Below are 22,100 nucleotides of genomic sequence, written 5' to 3'. Positions count from 1 at the left end.
ATTAAATGAATGTTAAATTTCTTTAGGATTTGCCTAGATCTGCTCTGATACCTAAGGATCTGTCACAGCTGTCCATAAAAGTTTTAGAGTCTCTTTAAGATTATAGTGGGATTTATCCAGTGAGTGGTCATATTATAAGTGTGTGTGTGTGTGTGTGTGTGTTTATGTGTGTGTGTGTGTGTGTTTATGTGTGTGTGTGTGTGTGTGTTTTCCAGATGTTGCAAGGTCTAGGAATAATCAGTTTTGTCTTCCTCCTTCCTTCTTCTTTTAGCTATTCTAAAATATCTTCATTTCATTTGTTCCAAAGTAGTAAATTATTTCCGCTTAGAATTAAAATTTATGCCAGAAATAAAACTTTCAGCTCATTTTGTGTTTTAAGTCAGTTTCAGACTACCTTGCAGTCATTTTCAGTTTAGACATTATAAAAATAGATTTCTTATAGTACAGAATAAAATTCAGCATCTCATTACATATAGATTTTTATGTGGAGGATGGTTTCTTGAAATAGGCTTTTTCCTGATCTTTTTCTATCTTTCAGGCATTGAAAAGAAGAACACTTTGGTCTTTTAACTCAGTGGTACTTTATAATACACTATTCTTCTTGTCACTGTAAAAAATTGATACATGGGTAAAAATATCTTTTTTATATCACAAATAAATTGAGCTTGTTATAGTCCCCTCTCTTCACTTTCAGGAAGAGGCAGAAATCCAGGCAGAACTTGAACGTTTGGAAAGAGTCAGAAATCTTCACATTCGAGAGCTCAAAAGAATAAATAATGAAGATAATTCACAGTAAGTCATTATTTGTATTTCAGTTTTACATGATAAAAGTCTTTCTCCTCTGTGCAGAGCATAAACAAAAGATTCCCTGTTGAGGGGCTTCTTGTCACACTTAGAAAAAGATCCAGAGAGTCCTTGCACGGCTCAGAAGGTGTTTCCTGGTCTTGTCTGGCCAGCTCACCACCCCATCTCTCTCATTCTCCCCTCACTTATATGTCATAGACATGCTGGCCCCCTTGAACTTGTCTAGCACAGTCCCATCTCAGAAATTTTGTGCTGGCCAGTGCCTCTGCCTGAAATGTTCCTCTAAGTACCTGAGTGGCTTACTCCTTATTTCCCCCCAAGTGGTCATTAGAGAGAGCATCCCTCAGCGACCCTACCTAAAGTAGCAGTCCTTACCTCACACCGTTCCCTCTCAGTGTCCTTACCTTGCTTTATTTCGTAGCATTTATCATTATCTGATTATAAGTTTATATTTCAGTTACTTACCTGTGTCTTCCCACTAGAATATAAGCTACATGAGAAGAGGGACTAGTTACATTTTTGCTGCATCCCCAGAGCCTAGACCAGTGCCTGGCATGCCATTAACAGTTGTTGACAGAATACCAAGGTTAATGTGACAATAGTGAAGGAGAAATTATTTCAACTAAAGGGATTTCAGTAAGCCATGTATTCAGCATTATGCAAAACGACAAGAATTGGAAAAGTTGAAGTTACAGTCTCTGTCCTTAATCCCTCGTTATAAAAACGAGTGCTATAGATATTAAATGTTAAAGAAATTCAAAGAAGGGAAAATATTTGTGGGCTGGTGGGAGCTTTATGAAAAGATAGAAATTAAGCAAGGCACTGCTTGGGTTTAATCGATGTAGAAGAGAGAAAGCGTGTCTTTTTACACTTTATCTTTAATGTAATTTACAGCTTTGTGACCTAATGAGAATATCAGAATTGAAAGTGGCCACCTTCAGCTGTGAAATATTAATATCTTACTTAAAAGGCCTATTTGTGATAATCTGGGTCTGTATAATTCATACATATACAGATCATTCCAGTGTATAAGGTGATAAAATAATGTAGTTATGGAATAACCTAAATTGTACCAGATGAAAATTCTAGTAGAACAGAACAGAACTAATTAATTTGTTATTCTGAAAATTATGTTCAAACATTTTTTTGGATATGTAATAGTATTGTCTGTGAGTGGTGTTTTTTTTTTAATTTTTTTTTTTTAATTAGGAATTAAATTTTATTTGTAGAAGTCAAAAACAGTAAAATTTAATCGTGGTTGAAGGCCAGTTTATAAATATAATTATTTTTAATCATGTCAATACTGTAAAGTTTTGATTAACCATAACTCCTAATATAAAAGTACAGTTTTGCAAGGGAAATCACTCCTGCTGAGTAGATAGGGGTTTTCATAAAGCTCTTGGCAACACAGTAGTTGTTAGGTCTATATCACAGTGCTATAATTGGTCAGAAGTATGGGACAGAATTCGAAATTAGCAGTTGAGTAAGAAATAGCTAGGAGTAGACATAAGAGAGTAGAATTTTATTGTGGAGGGAACCTTTTTGTGTGTGTTTTCATGTGCCTGAGTGTTTTTTTCCCCACCCTTAAGGTTCAAAGATCACCCAACGTTAAATGAAAGATATTTATTACTTCATCTGCTTGGTAGAGGTGGCTTTAGTGAAGTGTATAAGGTAATGTAAATCTTTTTCTGTTCTTCACATGAAATGTGTATAGCAAAGATACAGGAGTGCAGGTTTCCCCTGCTATCCAAAAGAAAGCTTTCCTGTGAAAGCTTTCATGAGCCCAAGTAGCATAAAGCTAAGAAGCAGTTACCATTAATTTATATGGAAATTTTTTCAACTGTTCCCAGCCCCAAAAATTAACCTACCAAATCACACCAAATACGCTTAATTACATCCAGTTTTATGTTAAGTGTAACACCCTTACGAACTCTCTTAGGCTTTTCTGATACCTTAGGACATATCTTGCTAACAGATGCACAAAGTAAATCAAAGTAAAGCACAGCTGCTCCCAGGCACAGTTCACAGCTATGGCGGCTGGAGGCTGAGATGCTGAGTGTGGTGCCGGGGCCGGAGCTTGGTGGGGCCCTTCTTGCTGCGCGGGATGTGCGCTGCCTCTGTAATACCTTGCTGCAGAGCAAACACTGAGTGCTGTGTACGCTTTTTGCCTTTTTTCGTAGAAGCGAAAATCCTCTTTAGATTTCTTTCAGTTAGCGAAAACAGTACAAATGTAGGTCTTTTGTAAAAGCAAAGGGGCGTAACACAAACTATCAAAAGTGGGGGGTACCTGTGTTTGGTTAAGAAGTACTTGTCTTTTGTTTATTGATTTTATGATTGTTTTGACAGATTTTCTGTCCTGACTCTCATTACAAAAGAGTCTCTGGTGGCTTATGTTGTCTTATCTCTAGAATCTAAGGACTGTCCTTGGCATCTGCCCAGCCCTGCTGGCATTTGGTACCTAGTTACCATTAGCCAGTTCGATCCAAATAATAACAGCCATTGGAATCAAGATAGGCAGAGAGTCACTTAATATCACACATTTGTGGGAAGACTGTACACTGTATATGTCAGAAGTGTTACATGTCCTGAATTTACTCAAATTTCTACCCATTTTAAGGCCAGTGTTTCTCAAATGTGTATGTGTAAGTGTAGACATTTTTACTCACTGTCATGCAGGGTTTCAGGCGGGGTCTCTAGTCCTGCTCCCCACACAAGAACGCAGGATATGGTGAGGCCAAACAGGAACATCTATGGAGCCATGGATAGGGGAGTCACACCACTATGGTTGCACTGGCAGCTGGGTTGGAGACACAGGCAGCAGGAGCCACACGATCTGCAACCTGTCGTCCGCTTCTCTGCCAACCAACCAACCCCACTTGCTAACTGCAATCTGCTGTGCTAACTGCAATCGCTCTTGCAGGCTCAGCCACCATCTTCTTGCTAGCCCCCATTTTCTGCTAGCGAAGCCACAGCAGTTATGTTAGTGGCCCATGGCTCACTGGTTACAGCTGACGGCCAACTAGACACAGCTGATGGCCATCCAATCACAGTTGATGGCCATTTACTACCTGAGCCAACACCTTTCCACGTGAGGCCGAGAGCCTGGAAACTGCACTCCTAGCTCTGTTCCCACACTCACCATGTTCAATGTTTCATACTTTACTTTTTTTCCACTTTACATTGTATCTTTCTGCCCAACCTTTAATAATATTGTAGTTCCTAAGGTCTCTTATTCTGTATTCTCCTTTTCAAATATATGCCCTCCCATTCCCGGAGTTATCATCTATTTGATTTCACCCTCAGATGTGTGTGGGTCGCATACTTTCCTTCTGAGCTCCATGCCTGTTGATGTACATGACTTAGTCTGTTCACCTTAAGTGGGTGCTTCATAGGCCCTGCAAACCTATATCTGAATTAGAAGTTATTTTCCTCTTCTCCAAAACAAAACCCCTTCTTCTCACACTGCTCCCTACTTCAGTACATAGCATCGCTATTCACCTGCCCAGTCCCTCAAGTGAAAAACATAAAAGCCATCCTTCACCTGACCTTTCCCTTAATTCCCTTCCCCCAGCACATCACCATGGTGCCCGCTGTTATTAATGTCGTTAAACTCTCCTAAATCCCACAATGACCCTTCCTGTTAGGGCCTCCTTGTCTCATTTGCATCGCTGCCCGAGCCTCCTAGCTGATCACCTTCCTTTGGGCACTAAGTTTCCCCAGGTCACTTAATGTATGCTGCAGCGGTAGGAGCCTTTTTGTAATGTGCAATCTGATCATCTCATGCCCCTGCTTATAAGCCCAGCCACTTCCTATTTGCTCTTAGTTAGGATTAAGGTCAGACTCTCCCTTAAACTTCAGTTCCTAAAGAAGCCTTCCCTGTTGGTCTGCCTTTTATAAGCCCCTTGTGATACTTTGTGCTTCGTTATATATTAGTGTAGTTGGCGGTTAAGAGGTTGGGTTCTGAAGCCAAATTGGCTGGGTTTGAATCCTGACTAATTCTGACTGCTGTTAACTAACTGTATAAACTTGGGCTTATTACTTACTATCCTCTGCCTCACTGTCTTCATCTGGGACTAGTAACAGTACCTGCATCATAGGATACTGGTAATGATTAAATGAGCTGTCACCAGTAAATCACGTAGAACATTGGTGCTTCGTAAATGTAAGCTCATCAGATTATTATTAGAAGTTCTCTCTGTTCAGTCAGACAAGGACTGTGCCTTTGGGGTTTACTAAAGACATCCTGGATTATTCTGACTGGGAAAAATTAAAAATTACGGAATTCCAATTCAGAGAACATCAATTCTGATTCTGGTTCAACCATGAACTATGTTTTGTTTTTGTTTGAACTTGGATAAGCAATCAGCATCATGGGCCTCACCCATCAGGAGTGATGAGTGAACGCTCTTCCAGTTTCTGTATCTCTGATTCTAATCGTAGATCATCTCATGCACTGTAATGGTTGAAGTAGGCTTACCCAGATCACAAGGTAAAAAAGACCCTAATAGCTCAGCCGGAGAGTTGCCCAGTTTCCGAGCCCACTAATCACAACAACCCTTTGCCACTACCCAATAGTACTTCCACTGTTTTTAGCCCCACAGATAGGGGCTAAAAGCAGCTTTTTCTTTTTGAAGAAAGGCTTATAGAAATTAGAAAATGCAGATTGGGGCCAAATGACTTGGACCTTCAGTACTGACCTAAATACTAACGACTCACTCCAACCCTCATAAAGCCCTTTCCTGGTTCCCAGGTCCATTGAGAAACAAAGCAACAGGTTGTAAGCCAAAATGTATAGACTTTTATTTATATCAAGGTGGAAAATACTGAATCAGTTGCTTAGTGAGTACCGTGTTAGCTTTATTGAAAGGTATTCTTTCAATTCTCCCAATCTTGGGAGAAAGATATGTCAATTTATAATTATTATAATCAATATCATTGATAATAACTTTTTATTAGTATACTTGAATTTTTATTTTCATCTGTTATCCTTTATTATGATTGCCTTTGAATTTTATATTTTATGCTCTTTTTCTTTCTCTCACATGAACTTTTAAAATTATTTTCTATTTCTTTAAACCCAATGCTTAATAATAGAATGTTTATTGGATATTTACTATGAGTCATGTGTTATTCTAAACACTGTGTATGTTTCACCCCATTTAATCCTCTAGTGTAGAATATACACGACAATTTTTGGTGATCATCTCTGCTAAAATTACATATAGTTCAATCACAACCCAAGCTTTATAAATGAGACTGAGGCTGAGACAGAATATCAGCACAAAGTCATGCAGCTGATAAGTTTATCTGACTCCAAAATTAATATTCTTCATTACTCCATCCTATATTATTTCTGATCTCATGCTTTTATAATTTTGTGACCAGCAGTTTATACCTACTGCTTATTTTTTAGGTTAAATTGGTGGGGAGAATGGAGACTGGGGACCTTCTTTCTAATAAATGTATAAGCGTTTAAGTTTTCTTAAAGGGGCACTTTGTATATAAATCACAGTAGAACCTAAATTATTAAATCTCTTTTTAATGACTTCCTTTTTTTTTTTTAAAGGTTAAAAATCACTTGAAGCCTTAAAAGAATCCTGTTCATTCTTTATTTTGTTATTTAAGAAATAGGCTGGTGATTTAAATGAACCGGTATAAAACACTGTTTTTGAGACAATCAAGGAAAATCGAAGGCAGGTTGTATATTAGATGAGGTTAGGAATTATTGATGTCATTAGGTGTGATAATGATACATGGTTAATGGTTATGTTCTGTTTGAACAGTCTCACAGTCAAAACTTAGAATTTTTTAAAACAGTTGGGAAATTGTTAGGAACTTGTTAATTTTCAACGAAGTGGGGAATTGCTAGGAAAAGCTAGAGAAAAAAGGTTTGCTTAAACCAACCCACAAAAAAAGCATTAGAGCCATCTGTTTTCCTGGTTACTTACTGCTACTGCCAGAATAGAGGGGCAAGTTTATATTAAAAACAAAAAATAACTTTATTATTTTATCTTGATTTCAGTATATTAGCATTTATAAAATTTGAATGTGAAATTGACTTTAAAGTTTTCTCTGACTTAGCACCATGGAATTTGTATCTTGTTTCTGATAATGTGTCATTGAACTATATACAACTTTAGCAGAGATGGTCACTGAAAATTGTAGTATATATTCTAATTCCCTATTGCAAAAATTATCACCAAAATTTTTGTTTAGATCTCTTTAGCTGTTCAGTGGTCTTTGGTCCTAATTCTTCTATGACTTAATCCTAGGCTTTTGACCTTTATGAACAAAGATATGCTGCTGTGAAGATCCATCAGCTTAATAAAACCTGGAGGGATGAAAAAAAGGAAAACTACCACAAGTAAATATTAATACTTCATGGTTTTTATCAATTGAAAATACATTTAAGGGTCATGGGGAATTAATATACTCTCTCTTCCCGCAGACATGCTTGCAGAGAGTATAGAATACATAAAGAACTGGATCACCCCAGAATAGTTAAACTCTATGATTATTTCTCCTTGGATACAGATACGTAAGTAAATATAAGGATTTAGTTTTTAAATAAAGATATGTTTGCTTTTGCTTTTCCTATTCTGTTGTGATAGTATAAGTATCTTCATTTTTCCATTGTGATTCTGAATTATTGGACAGTATTTTATGTCTAATTTTTTTCTTTTCTCCATTCTAGGTTTTGTACAGTGTTAGAATATTGTGAAGGCAATGACTTGGATTTCTATCTGAAGCAACATAAATTAATGACAGAGAAAGAAGCTAGGTCTATTGTAATGCAAATTGTAAATGCACTAAGATATCTCAATGAAATCAAACCCCCTATTATACATTATGATCTTAAGCCAGGTAATTAGCAAAATGTGTCTAAATAATTCTTACACTCTAAAGAGTACAGTTTTTAAAAGTCGTATTTATTAAGTTACCTAAGAATATGCTTTTTGGTTTAGTTTTTTAAAGTTAATGGAATACTAGTAGATTTTAAAGTGTTTTTGTAATAATCACCTTTTAAAATTACATTTTAATTATATTTAAAAATTTAAATATATATTGACTTCCCAAAAGTTAGCTTAGGTAGTAAAGATAATGTTTTTCACCTATGTACCACTAAAAGAACCTTATATTTTGTTTTTAGGAAACATCCTTCTGGTAGATGGAACAGCATGTGGAGAAATCAAGATCACTGATTTTGGTCTGTCCAAGATTATGGATGATGATAGCTATGGTGTAGATGGAATGGACCTAACTTCCCAAGGGGCAGGCACTTACTGGTAAATGTATTATGAAATATATGAAAATTGTCTAAATTAGTGACAAGGCTTTTTTGAGAGTTTAGTTTTTCTTTCACATACCTTTGAAATTGTCGTGGTGAGGGATTAATATGAAGTCTACTCTCGCCAGTCCTCTTTTCTCCTCTGGTCTTAACTAGAGGGAAACAGGGCATTAGCAAGTAACTTCAGTACCTACCCAGAAACGCCCAACATGGAGAATTTGAGGATTTTCTTCTATGATGTTAGAGTGACGTTTATCATGCAAATAATACTTATATCAATATAGCATCTTAATTATTACAAGCAATAAGCACAAAGTCCTCTCTGTAGAGATTTTGTGGAGATGGATGTTTTGTTGATCATGGGTGGGAGAGGTACTTGGCATATTCTTGGCCTTTAGACTTGCCTCTCAAAAATACCTTTTATTGGCTTCATACATATAGATACAACTCTAGATAGAAATATAGATTCACAGACGTAAGTCTAAATGAATGTTATTGCCTTCAGAGTTACCTAGGTGTGGACAAGAACTACTTCAGTGTAAATTGTCACACTTCTTGTCAAATTCACCAAAGTGGAGAACATAGACTATAAAATTTCAAAACAATCTTAGTGTTCAGAATAAAGTAGCTGAGCAAAAGGAATGAAATTTTATTTGGAAGAGAAGTAACTGTACTTAACTTCATTGAACAGGATGGTGACTACAAACATAAATGTGACGTTAGGGATTCCAGAACAGTCTTCACACAGTTAGGCCAGTTCCATAAGATACCACAGGTCTGTGTGGACTGTACTTTTCATAAACAGGGATTGGTCATGTTCATGTATTCTTTTAAAACCATTATAAAGTTTCAAATTCTGCTTGTGGCATTTTCTAGGAGTATACATAAGATAATGTCATGAATTTCTTTTTCATTTTTAAAGAAAATTGTCATTCAGACTAATAGCCCCCTAAAAGTCAGTATCTTCAATCAGTAGTGTTTAGACTTTTTTTTTTTAACAACAAGCCTCCTTTTTTCACAACAAAGTCTTAGAATTTTAATAAATAAAACCAATAAGAACAAGGCTTCTTGGTAGATCCCTGGACTCTGGAAGACAGCTTAAAAACCGTGTTCTAAATAATACATCATTCTTCCCCTGCAGAGACTCCCACTATATTGTTTCCCTCTCACTCTGGCTTCAATAGGGCAGGGCAGGGCGAGGGGATCTACCTCTGTCAGGTGAGCAGGAGACAGGGAAGCTTATGCTTAGGGAGCTGAGCTGTGCAGGAAAGAGATACAGTCGTGGCATTTCCCTGTAGGAACCTGGAATATATTTCCCATAGAAACCATTCCAAAAATGGTTCGTTTTCTACAGTCATACTAGTTTTTTGGTTATGTATTTGGTAAACTGGGATATCCTGTACAAACTTATAGAATACCTGTCTATGGTGCTTTTATAAATTACTTTGCATCCCCGGAAGCTTAAACTGTTTGTCAGTATCACTTAGAAGAAAATCAGTTTTATCCCTCCCAGGTCTCAAATGTAATTGTCTACTAAATAAATACTGATCGACATTTTTCTTCCCAAATACCTTTGGTATTGGGCGGCCAGTTACCTCAGTAGGTTAGAGCGCGGTGCTCTTAACAACAAGTTGCCAGTTTGATCCCCACATGGGCCACTGTGAGCTGCACCCTCCACAACTAGATTGAGACAGCTACTTGTCTTGGAGCTGGTGGGTCCTGGAAAAACAAACTTAAATAAAAGTTTTGGTTTTTTTTAAAGATTTTATTGGGGAAGGGGAACAGGACTTTATTGGGGAACAGTGTGTACTTCCAGGACCCTTTATTTTCCAAGTCAAGTTGTTGTCCCCTCAGTCCCAGTTGTGGAGGGCGCAGCTCAGCTCCAGGTCCAGTTGCCGCTGCCAGTTGCAGGGGGCACAGCCCACCATCCCCTGCAGGAGTCGAACCCGCAACCTTGTGGTTGAGAGGACCCGCTCCAACCAACTGAGCCATCCAGGAGCTCAGCGGCAGCTCAGCTCAAGGTGCTGTGCTCAACCCTAGTTGCAGGGGGCAGAGCCCACCATCCCCTGCGGGACTCGAGGAACTGAACTGGCAGCCTTGTGGTTGAGAGCCCACTGGCCCATGTGGGAATCGAACCGGCAGCCTTCGGAGTTAGGAGCATGGAGCTCCAACAGCCTGAGCCACCGGGCCGGCCCCCAATAAAAGTTTTTTTTAAAATTATAAATAAATAAATACATTTTTAAAAAATACCTTTGGTATCTGTTCCTTTTGGTATATCCTTTTGCCTCAAGAGATGGTATAGCATAGTGTTTAAGAGGTATTCTTGTTTCAGTTACATAGACATTAAGCTACACAAAATACACTTTTATTTGTAAAACAAATCTGGCATTTTACTTGAGTTGGGCTGTAGGAAAGGGTTAACATCACAAATAATTTAAGAGATCTGTCAGCATCCTAGTGATACAAATGATTTCAGCATAGTGAGTATGAAACTAAAGGAAAAAAAAAAAAAAAAGAGTAGATGCCCAGTTAGCTGTATTACTCCTTTTCAGGATTTTCAGTTTATCTAAATGTTTGAGGTATAAGGTACTTGCATTCCTGGTGTATCTTTTTCCTTATAGCCTAAGGTGACAAATTTATTTCTACCTTTACTTTATCTAAAATTATGAACTTATAAATAGCACTTACAAATAAAAAACAGTAGTTTTAAATACTGACTAATTGCAGATGCTGCTATTATTTGAACTCTGCACAGTGACTAAGAGCTCCTTGAGCTACTCCTAGTCTAGTATGATTTTATCTTAATGCTGTAATAGAGGTACCATAACATCTGGTGGTAGGTTACAAGGGGAAGAAGCAACGCTCTGCCTAGAGGGAAGCGGAGAAGGCTAATAGAGGTTGGGTGGGTTGTAAAGAAGAAAAGGTGCTTTCTAAGTGAGCTGGAGTGGGTAGGGCGGTACTAGAGATTGTCATATTCAAAAGCATTGGGGACAAAAGAGCAGTGTGGGGAACCAGGTGAATTGGCTTTGCCTAGCCAGTTTGAGGGGGTGGGGGAGAAGAGTGAGTGCAAATGTTGGATATTTAAATTGGAACTAGATTAGGATGGGTCTTGTGTTACAAACAAGAGATAGGGGGTCTTAACCTTGGCAGTGAGTTATGGTGAGGTTCCTTAAGCAAAAGAACCACCTAAGCAGACATGTGTTTTAGGAAAAGACCTGCCTACAGTTTGAATGCTGGTGAGGGGGTGGGGATGAGAGAGCATTTCTTCTGTTATTAGTACTCAAATTAGAACATTGTAATTTCTAAGGATAATTTTTTATTTCTGTAGACAATATACATATATAGTACAGTTTAGATATACAGAGGGTGCCAAAAAATGTATACACGTTTTAAGAAAGGAAAAAACTGTATTACAGTTGTAATACTCAATATATATCTATAACAAAAGATGAATACAAGTCATGTGTATACATTTGTTTTGCCGCCCCCCCCCCCCCCCGTGTGTCTGTGTATGTGTGTGTGTTGCATACTTTATCACAAAGTTGTATCTTTTGGCTCTAGAGTCAAATGATACCAGATGTAAATGCTTCACAGTTTGATTGGTGATTTTCATTGATGAAATCCTAAGGTTTATGTATGCATAAAATTGGGGTTCTGAGATTTTACATTTAGAAGGTTTTAAATTATAGATTGTTAATAGTATCCTATGAACAATTTTTTCTCCCCAAAAAACTATAGGTATTTACCTCCTGAGTGTTTTGTAGTTGGAAAAGAACCACCAAAGATTTCCAACAAGGTTGACGTGTGGTCAGTTGGAGTCATCTTCTTTCAGTGTCTTTACGGTAGAAAGGTAAGTTCAAGTACACCAGATTCAGGTGTATATAGATAAGTTGAAATTTCCCCTCTTAAATACAAAGTTTCATTAACTTGAAGTTAAAGGTCAATTCAGATTCTTGCAAGACAATCCAGGTTTCTTTCTAAAATTTCCATGGATCAGAATTGTTTTAATGTCATAACAATTTATTTGACCTGCTTTTTGCCTTTTTTTTTTTAACTTAAGGAAAAGAAGTAACTATCTGTCAACAGTGCTGACATTCTCTACTGTTAAGAACACTGGAGTCAAAACTCTTTTCATTATCCTCCTTTCTCTCCAATTCCTCACATTCTCTACCCCACCACACACACAGTTTGGCCTGGGCATAGTTTCCCCCTGTACTTCCTCAGGGAAATTCCACTAAACTTAGTCTTCATTTTCCCCAAGCCTCTCTTTATACTAAAGTCAGAACTACAAACTACCATAGATATTATCTACTCCCCATCCCATCAAGTCCCTTCATCAGTGTGGAAAGAGAACTTAAGGGACTTCTCTGGGAATACACTGCCAGTTAGGACGAAACCCGGAGCTGTTTCATTTAAGTTAGCGTATTGTGCTCCAAGTAGTTTATTCTTCGGTCTTTTCACATTTCCACTTCTTCATCTCTTCTCTAAATCAAACTTCATTTTTTTAAATATTCAGAATAAATTTTTAAATTTCTTATGTTTTTATTTTATTTTATCTTAATTACGTATATTGTAACAACGTTGTTTCTACTGCTCATTCACAATGTTTCAGCTACTCCAAGGATTGAGTAGAAAGGCTTTCTGGCCTGCTACCAATTATTACCTTGTTGCTATGATAATGTATCCAAACTTCCATACAACTGAGGACTAGATTTTTTAGAACACAAATCATTTATATCTTGGAAATTCACTGATAATATCTCTGTTTAAAGTTTTTGTGAGATAAATTTCTCAACATTTTATTCATTTTTTTTTAAAGCCATTTGGTCACAATCAATCGCAACAAGACATTCTTCAAGAAAATACAATATTGAAAGCCACAGAAGTCCAGTTCCCTGTAAAACCGGTTGTAAGCAGTGAAGCAAAGGTATTAAATTTATATAAATAAGTTTTGTGAAATTTTATGTTATAAATTGTGCTTAAACAAAGTAATTACTTATTAGTCAGTAAAATAAAAGGGATTGCTGCTGCAGGAAAATCTGTCCAGTGGGGACTGGTAATTGTCTCTGGAAAAAAGAGTTGCTTAGGCCTTTCTTTGGTTGTGATAGTTTTCATCTTTTAAGGACCCAAATATAATCTCTGATTCTTTGTTCACTCCAGCTTGCTTTGAAAATTAGGGGGAAAATCACAGGATTTGGGCCCATCATTACCTTTGTTTTATATATCAGTTTACCAGTTAATATTTAAATATATAGTTGACCCTTGAACAACATGGGTTTGAACTGCACGGGTCTACTTACACATGGATTTTTTTTCAATATGTTAGAAAATATTTTGGAGATTTACAACAATTTGAAAAAACTTGCAGAGGAACCCCAAGCCTCTCTTTATACTGAAGTCAGAACTACAAACTACCACAGATATTATCTGCTTCCCATCCCATCCTGTCCCTTCATCAGTGTGGAAAGAGAACTTAAGGGACTTCTCTGGGAATACATTGTCAGTTAGTCCCAAACATGTAGCCTAGAAATATTGAAAAAATTTAAGAGAAAGGTATGTCATGAATACATAAAATGTATGTACGTATTTCTCTTCCATATGATTTTCTTAACATTTTCTCTAGCTTTATTCTAAGACTACAATATATAACACACAAATGTGTCTTAATTGGCTTTGCACAGAAGTTGGATTTTCAACTGCAGGGGGGGATGGTGCCCCTAACCCCCCAAATTGTTCAAGGGTCAGCTGTGTAAGAAATAAAAGCATTGTATTGATACTTGATATACATTATCTTTTAACATCCTTATGAGGGTGTAGGTATTTCTGTTATTCCCATTTTATAAAATAGGAAACCAGCCAAGCCATAGCAAAAGTATCTTGTCCAGAGTCGTACCAGCTAGTAAGTAGCAGCGCTGCTTGATGTTATGCTGCCCTACAGTAGTTTTTGAGAAAGCCTGACCTCTTCTTCAGCTCTGCGTGCATGTAGGAGTCTGTGACTCCGTAACAAATGGCTTCCTATAGTTGTAATCCATGTCTACATGATAACATGAAATAGCTATTTCTAATTAGTAGCAGAACTTTTATGGTGCTTGTTATCTTCCCTCTTCCTGTTGGCCTTTCACATTTGTATTTTCACTCCTGCTTTGTTATGCTCTCATCACAAAATTTATTTCTTTGTGACCTCCCTGTGGGAGTGTTCTTTTTAAACCCGGTGAAATTCCTAAGACAAACCCCATGAAATTCGCATTTCATTTTCCTGATAGGAATAGTCTAGGCCTTAATAATAATTCATAAATAAGCATTATGTAGTTTTCCATATTCTTAGAGTACAGAGAAGCACTGCTACATGGCCCTGGCTGAGGTCAGAACGGCCTTCAGAATTGAAAATGTTCTGCTTTTGGGATAATCTCAGTAAGTATGTTGTTTATTGGAACTGTTCCATATTTCATTTTATCCATTACATCTTTATTGGCTTTTTGCAAATTATTTGAATGACTTTGAGAAGATTTTGACAATTGAAAAGATAACTGGCATTCTTATTTTAAAGCATAATGAGTTATTTTCATAAGGTAATTATGGCTCCTTTAAAAAGATCTTGACAGTGCTAATATCTAAATTTGTCTTCTGTTTCTACATACAGCATCAGTGGGAATAGGAACTAAATAAATTTAGTCAGCGGAAGATCCATTTATGTTTTAATACTGACAAAAGTGGCCAGGAGTGAATGCAGTGTGCCAAAAGACAGTCGCATCTACCATCTATCTGGTTCTGTCCTTCGGCCCTTTATAGGAGCCACAGTCACCATTTTGGAACGTGGAGAGGAGGAGGTCACATTATTGCTTGTTTGGTTTCTAACCTCTTGTCCCTGTAGAACGCCGGGTGCCTCTGCAGCTCGGTGTGGCCATCGGAAGCACACTTACTCCTTGTGTGCTTCTGAATCTTGCTGGTGATGGCTTTTCCTTTCAATCTCCGCCTTCAACATGTCAATCACTCCTGATTTTTTTTCTGTATCTTAAATCATATTTAGAGTGGTCTCTGAAATTTTTATTTGTTAAAGATTTAAAAAGATAAGACCTAAGGGATCAGAAAGACTTGATAAATACTAGTAAGCTAACCGTGGTACAATGATAAGAGCTAGATTCGTTTTTAGAGAAAAAATTACTTCCAATGAATTTCAAAGCAGAATGCGCAACAGCTAACTTTAAATTGAAGTTTAATCACATTATAAAGTATGTATCTTAGTTATAATTTTCCTGCAAATGGTTTAATTCATGAATTTATGTGGCAGTTATGAATCTCAAGACAAGCTGAAGTTACTTCTAGTGTCAGCAGTAAGAAATGGAAAGAATTATGAATTACCCCTTGAGAATGTTTTATTTTACAAAAAGTGGATGAATTTCTCAAATATAATATTGAGTGAAAGAAGCTAGATAAAGGGGTATATTTACATAAAGGTCAAAACAAGCAAAATTGAACTCTGGTGTTAAAAGTTAAGATACAGGTGGGTTGTAGGCAGAGCCCATGTCTGGAAGGGGTGTGAAGAGACTTAGGAGTTTCTGGTAAAGTTTTTTTTCTTGATCTGGTCGCCAGTTACATAGATATATTCACTTTTTTACTGTACACTTAGGATTTATATATTTTGTAAATGTTGTAATTCAGTAGATTTTTTTATAAGAAGCTATTCTCAAGAAGATACATAATACCAGTTTGAGAAGGAAAAATGATAGTGATTATATTCCATTATTTAGCTTTTTCGAAAGTGTACTGATGCACAGTCTTAACCTAAGAAACAAAAACCCCAATAGAAGTGTTCTTCAGTGTTCCCTTCATCTAAAATTCCTTATGCTCAATAAGAAAAAAAATATTATGGCTAAAAATGGCATTCCCTTTAGCCAAACTAAACTGATAGAGGGTGAGAGGATTATTTTAGCAGAAGAAAAATTCTAGAAAAAAGGGATCCAGAATTTTCTAAGTATAAATGCAGCTCCCATATTCAACATAATGTCAGAAATCCTAGCCAGAGTAATTAGGCAAAAAAGAAATAAAAGGCATCCAAATCAGAAAGGAAGAAATAAAACTCTCAGTATTTAGAGATGAAATGATATTATACAGTTGACCCTTGAGCAACTCAGGTTCAAACTTCTCCAGTCCACTTAGACACAGAATTTTTCTTTGACCCACGTACTTCAAACCCGTGTTATTCAAGGGTCAAGTGGCCAGGGGCAATCACATACGTGGAAGGCCGATTTAAGTTGTATGTGGATTTTGACTGCACTGGTGGTCAGCTCCCCAACCCGTGCACTGTTCAAGGGTCAACTGTATATAGAAACCCCAAAGACACCACCAAAACTGTTAGAACTAATCAGTGAATTCAGTAAATAACAAACTATCAGAAAGAGAAATTAACAAAATAGTCCCATTTATAGTTGCATCAAAAAGAATAAAATACTGGGAATAATTTAACCAAGGAAGTGAAAGACCTGTATACTGAAAACTTACAAGACTTTAATAAAAGGAAGTAAAGAAATGTGGAAAGAGAGTCATGCTCACGGATTGGAAGAATTAATATTAAAATGTCTATACTACCCAAAGCAGCCTACAGATTCAATATAATCCCTACCAAAATTCCAAAGGCATTTTTTTTCAAAGAACTAGAACAAACAATCCTAAATTTTGTACAGAACCACAAAAGACCCCAAATATCCACAGCAATCTTGAGAAAGAACAAAGTTGGAGGCATCATGCTCCCTGATTTCAAACTATATTACAAACCATAGCAATCAAAATAGTATTGGCATAAAAACAAGACGCATAGATCAATGGAACAGAATCAAGAGGCCAGGAATAAACCCACGCTTAAATGGTCAATTATTTTATGAACAAAGGAGCCAAGAAAATACAATGGGGTAAAGACAGTCTTTTTTATTTATTTATTTATTGGGGTGACAATTGTTAGTAAAATTACATAGATTTCAGGTGTACAATTCTGTAATACATCATCTATAAATCCCATTGTGTGTTCACCACCCAGAGTCAGTTCTCCTTCCATCACCATATATTTGATCCCCTTTACCCTCATCTCCCACCCAAGACAGTCTTTTCAATAAATAGTGTTAGGAAAACAGGACAGATAGATGCAAAATAATGAAACTGGACCACACACAAACATTAATTCAAAATGGATGGAAGACTTGAAGGTGTAAAGACCTGAAACCATAAAACTCCTAGAAGAAAACCTAGGCAGTAAGCTCTTGACATTGGTCTTGGCGAGTATTTTTTGGATTTGACACCTAAAACAAAGGCAACAAAAACTAACAAGTGGCACTATGTCAAATGAAAAAGCTGCACAGCAACAGAATCCATTGGCAATGAAAAGAGACTCCAACAAATATGTATACACCAGTGTTCATAACAGCATTGTTCACAATAGCAAAAAGGTGAAAACCAAGTGTCAGTCTATCAGCAGATGAATGGATAAGATGTGGTATATACATGCAGTTGAATATTATTCAGCCTTAAAAAGGAATGAAATTGATGCATGCTGCAACGTGGGTGACTCTTAAACATTATTCTAAGTGAAATAAGCCAGATACCAAAAGACAAATATTATATGATTCCACTTATTTTATATTCTAGGTATCTTATATAGGTACCTAGACTAGCCAAATCATAACAAATATAGAATAGTGGTTACCAAAGGCTGGGGAGGGAGCAATGGGAAGTTATTGTTTAATGGGTACAGAGTTTCAGTCTGGGAAGACGAAAAGGTTCTGGAGACGGATGTGACGTTGCGGGACAGAGTGGATGTACTTAATGTCGCTGAATTGTATACTCAAAGGGTTAACATGTTCATTTGTTACAGATATTTTACCTCAATACATTTTTTTGAAAAAGTATAGCTTTCCTGTAACAAGTTTAAATGGTAGCAATAATAATTTAGACTGTACAGTGAACCACTAGGGGCTGTGAGTTGGGAGTGGAATTTGGGGTGAGAATTTTATTGCTACAGAAAAAAATTTGTTTGTAAGATTTGAACTTCCAGTAAAAAGAAATCTATTGTCTTTGATGTGTCCATCCTTCTATGGTATTAAGTTGATTGATATTTAGAAGGGGAAAAGATTTTAATTGCTGCCTTGTTTGTTTTTTTAAGGCCTTTATAAGACGCTGTTTGGCATACCGGAAAGAAGATCGATTTGATGTGCACCAACTGGCAAATGACCCATACCTTCTCCCACACATGAGAAGATCCAATTCTTCAGGGAACTTACACATGGCTGGGCTGACAGCATCCCCGACACCCCCTTCTTCCAGCATAATTACTTACTGACTTTCCTCCCAAATGGGCATGATACCTTTGATTGCTTCCAGATGCACACTTGAGTTTGAAAGAATTTGAGTGTTTTCATTTTCTTTTTTACACAGGACATGGTTGAGAACTGTTTGTAAACTGAAGTTCTTCGTAGCGTCATTTGTATGAGAGTGGATCATGGACAAGAATAAATGTTCACTTCTGACCATAATGTTGAGCAGTGAAGGATGACTGCCTGTTGCACAGAGACAGGAATACCACGTTAAGATAGAAAAATAATTTGTTGTTTGTTTGGGGGAACACTGTACATAACGTTTATAATACTTAAATACGTTTGGTTGTTACTAGAGAGTTCTAATATGAAGGGTAGTTTTTCATTATTTAAAAACACTTGGAAAAAATGAGACATATTTCTAACACAAGAACTATAGTGCCTGGATACATTCTTCAGCATTCGGCAGTCAGTCTGCTGAAACCAAAGTAAGAACTGAATGGCAGTGCCAGTTGTGTTTGTATAGTAATAGAATGTGCGAGTTAGGAGCTTTGGACAAAGTTAGACTTTGTCATTTGCCTGTTCTGGCTTTTACCATATTGTACCTCGAAATCACATGTCCTCTTTTTCACTGGTTACGTTAAAGGGAGAGCCTTTATTCCTAGTTACTTTACACCTTTGACAAAATGAGCTGCTTATTTTGAAATCAGTTGAATTCACTAAATCGTAATATCTCCAGTGTTTTCAACATGTTAGAATTGTTAACAAATATTTTCATTTTGTTACCAGGCCTTGTTCATTAAAACAAGTGACAGTATGTAACCAAATGCAGACCAGTTCTATGCAGGATAATGATAAATTCCCTTCTAGCTCTGTTGTAAATTGTTGTACATATGTCGTATTTCAATTACCAGGTTTTCAGCAGCTTATTCTTGTACAAATGTTTAAAAATATGGCTTTTCTAATTGGATATTGTATTTTTTTTAAGTCTTGAAGGCGCTTTAATTGCTGCTAAATGTTGCTTCTTTGCTAAAAAAAAAAAAAAATCAAATGACCTCCTTAAAGGTGCAAATTGACTGTACATCACAGAGACATATTAAAAGCAGGCATTCATTAACAATCAAGGCATGTAAAAATGACCCATGTTGGACATACAGCATTCTCTAAATCAGTTTCTTGGGTTCTAGGGCTGTGGAGCACATAGAGACTAGATTTATAAATTGTTCATGGTTATTCTACATTTCTAGAAGGTTCTTATCAGCAAGGTGGGATGATGGTCCCATAAACAAGTTTCTTGTGGTTTGTATAGATTTGTTAAAATGTGAACATTTTCTAACTGCCTTGTATGGTAGAAACCATTATTTTTCAGGATGCTGTATTTTACTTCTGTAAGAATTATTTCTTTATTGTTACATTCATAATGCTGATACTTACATGTAAGTTGTCCACTTTGCCGAAAAAGGAGGCTATACATACCACAGATTCTCCTTAATATTGTACAGTTAAACTGTGGCTCTTACTTCTGATGTTGCAAAACGTTTTGTTTTTTCATTGTACATACACACATTGTCTCTTTAAGATGCTGCTGAAATTGTAGAGGATATAGCCAAAACAGTAATAAACAATTACAGTTAAAATTTAAAGACTGAAAATTATATTCGAAGGAAGCTTTTAAGATTTAGGATATCGCCTCTGACTTGGTTCCTTAAGAATCAGCTAAATAAATTCTTTAAGTATACTTCAAGACAAGTATAAAGTGTTTCAAGCTGTTAAAGTAAACCTAATAACCATCATCAAGGTTAATCCTGGGTACCACTTAGCACTATCAGGAGTGGGTTAAGGGCTGTGCCTGCTTCCCCTGGAGATTAAGATGGAAACACTATAAAAAATACTGACATGGTAATGAAATGTTCACATTGCCCGAGTGCTTTAGGTGCTACCCACAAATCTTTCTATTTTGTTGTTTTCATGTCCCTGAATCAAAGTACTATGTTCATGTAATAACTCTTATTTGAAGACCTGCATTAAAAGAAAATGCCCAGCTTTATTTAAAATTTTGGTGAGATATTAAGTGGACATATAAATCTGAGATTGCTTTGAATAAATAGTGCAGACTGAGACTACTGCTCTACCCTATTCTTTTCAAATGAATGAAAGTGACTGCTAGCGTCAAAAAGCAAAAAAGTAAAGAAAATAAGCCATAAAAGTGAAACTGCTTCTCTGACCTGGGTGTAGGTAATCATTTAGAATCAAAGAGGTGTAGGAAAGGAGTAAACTCACAGGCCTTCTCTTCCTCAAGTTTTTCCAAACAAATGCTATAGATTTTGGACAATATGCCAGTAACCCAGCAGGTAGAAGATGGCTAATTGAGCCAAATTGAATAATTTACTGTTGTCCTCACATGGGAAATTGGTATCTATCACTGCATAATATCAGTCACTCTGGTAAGCCTTGGCGCTAATACCTTTTGAAGCTTAAATTGTTTCTGGTTTCCTGAATTCACTCCGAATTAAAGCATGTCTTATATCCATAAGACAATAATAGCTGAGGTCTTCTTTGGCTCTCTTGCCGGTCTGACTCCTTATAAAAGTCAGCACTGATGAGGCCCAGTAAAAGGCAGTTTTTGCATATAATTTTAAAATCTTTCTCTAATGTAAAATAGCTTTAGTGTGTGCATGTTGAGAGGAAGTAAGTGTAGAAAGCACCCTAATAATTTGTAAGTCAGGAATTGGGTAGATATTTGGTGGTCTTTCAAAAATAACCTGTTTTTTTCCTTACTGGCCACCATCCTCTTCTCCTAAAAAAAGAACTCTTTCAGTTTAAATGGTACATGAAATATAAACAAATACTTCTACAAATATCTCATTACATGAAGCCAAAATGGTGGAAAGGTTCAGTGAAACATTTGAAGAGTATATTTGTGTTTTGCTGTTCAATGTTACTTATTAAATGCAATAGTATTATCATCAGATGTTACCACCTATGTTTTAGTGGTAATGCAGACTGTCCATTTAGAGTGTCAGTTTTCTCTTAGAATTTAATAACATAGCTGTTTGATTTGTGTGTGAAAAAGACAGCTTTATACCTTTAAAGTCACATATACCAGTCTTTCTCTAATCCCACTTTAGATTTTAAATTTCCTCCCAAATATACTAAAATTTAATGTTCTGAAGGCATTTCAAAAAGTGCTTTATCAGCTAGATTTTAAATTATTAGAATTTTTGTTCCTGGGTTTCAGGAACTCTACAATAGCTCTAGAATTTATATAATTTGTCGATTTGAATTAGCTTTATTTCCCAGCACATATATATCTCTACCTTCCCCTACTTTCCCTTTCCTCCCCCTTTTTTGAAGACCCTACCCCCCCACCCCACCCCTGGGAATTCTTTACTTTTTGAGTGGAAAAGATTTGAGTAAATGTGTGTAAACCAACTTCAAAAATTTACATAGAACCAGAGAACTTAATAGAATTATTTTTAGGAAATGCATAGTTTTCACCTAGAAATCCTCAAAATATTAGGCATGTAGATTAACTGCATACGTATGACTGTTTTAAGAAAGGCAGTACAATATACTGGTTAAAAACTCATATTTTGGAAGCAGATTCTTTGGCTTCAAATGTCAACTGCCATTTATTACCTGTGTTTCAGGTTCCTCGTCTGAAAATGAGAATAATAGTACCATACAGAGTGGTTGTGAGGAATAAA

At 36.5% G+C, this 22,100-nt stretch overlaps 1 protein-coding gene across 1 annotated transcript in view; it reads left to right on the top strand.

The window, feature by feature from the left end:
* TLK1 (tousled like kinase 1) overlaps positions 1-20,036 on the top strand; it is a 125,179-nt gene extending 105,143 nt beyond the window's left edge. Inside the window, exons 13-21 of the mRNA XM_019727410.2 lie at positions 695-792; positions 2,394-2,475; positions 7,077-7,168; positions 7,253-7,342; positions 7,499-7,668; positions 7,955-8,090; positions 11,831-11,942; positions 12,912-13,019; positions 18,243-20,036. Of these exons, the coding sequence (XP_019582969.1) occupies positions 695-792; positions 2,394-2,475; positions 7,077-7,168; positions 7,253-7,342; positions 7,499-7,668; positions 7,955-8,090; positions 11,831-11,942; positions 12,912-13,019; positions 18,243-18,419 (1,065 nt within the window). The 3' untranslated portion in view covers positions 18,420-20,036. The remainder of the gene's footprint in view (positions 1-694; positions 793-2,393; positions 2,476-7,076; positions 7,169-7,252; positions 7,343-7,498; positions 7,669-7,954; positions 8,091-11,830; positions 11,943-12,911; positions 13,020-18,242) is intronic.
* The last annotated feature ends 2,064 nt before the right edge of the window (positions 20,037-22,100 follow it).

The sequence above is a fragment of the Rhinolophus sinicus genome, linkage group LG01 (genome assembly GCF_036562045.2).
Source record: "Rhinolophus sinicus isolate RSC01 linkage group LG01, ASM3656204v1, whole genome shotgun sequence".
Taxonomy (NCBI): domain Eukaryota; kingdom Metazoa; phylum Chordata; class Mammalia; order Chiroptera; family Rhinolophidae; genus Rhinolophus; species Rhinolophus sinicus.
Note: the sequence above shows the minus strand (reverse complement) of the source record. Positions and strands in the feature narration are given on the sequence as shown.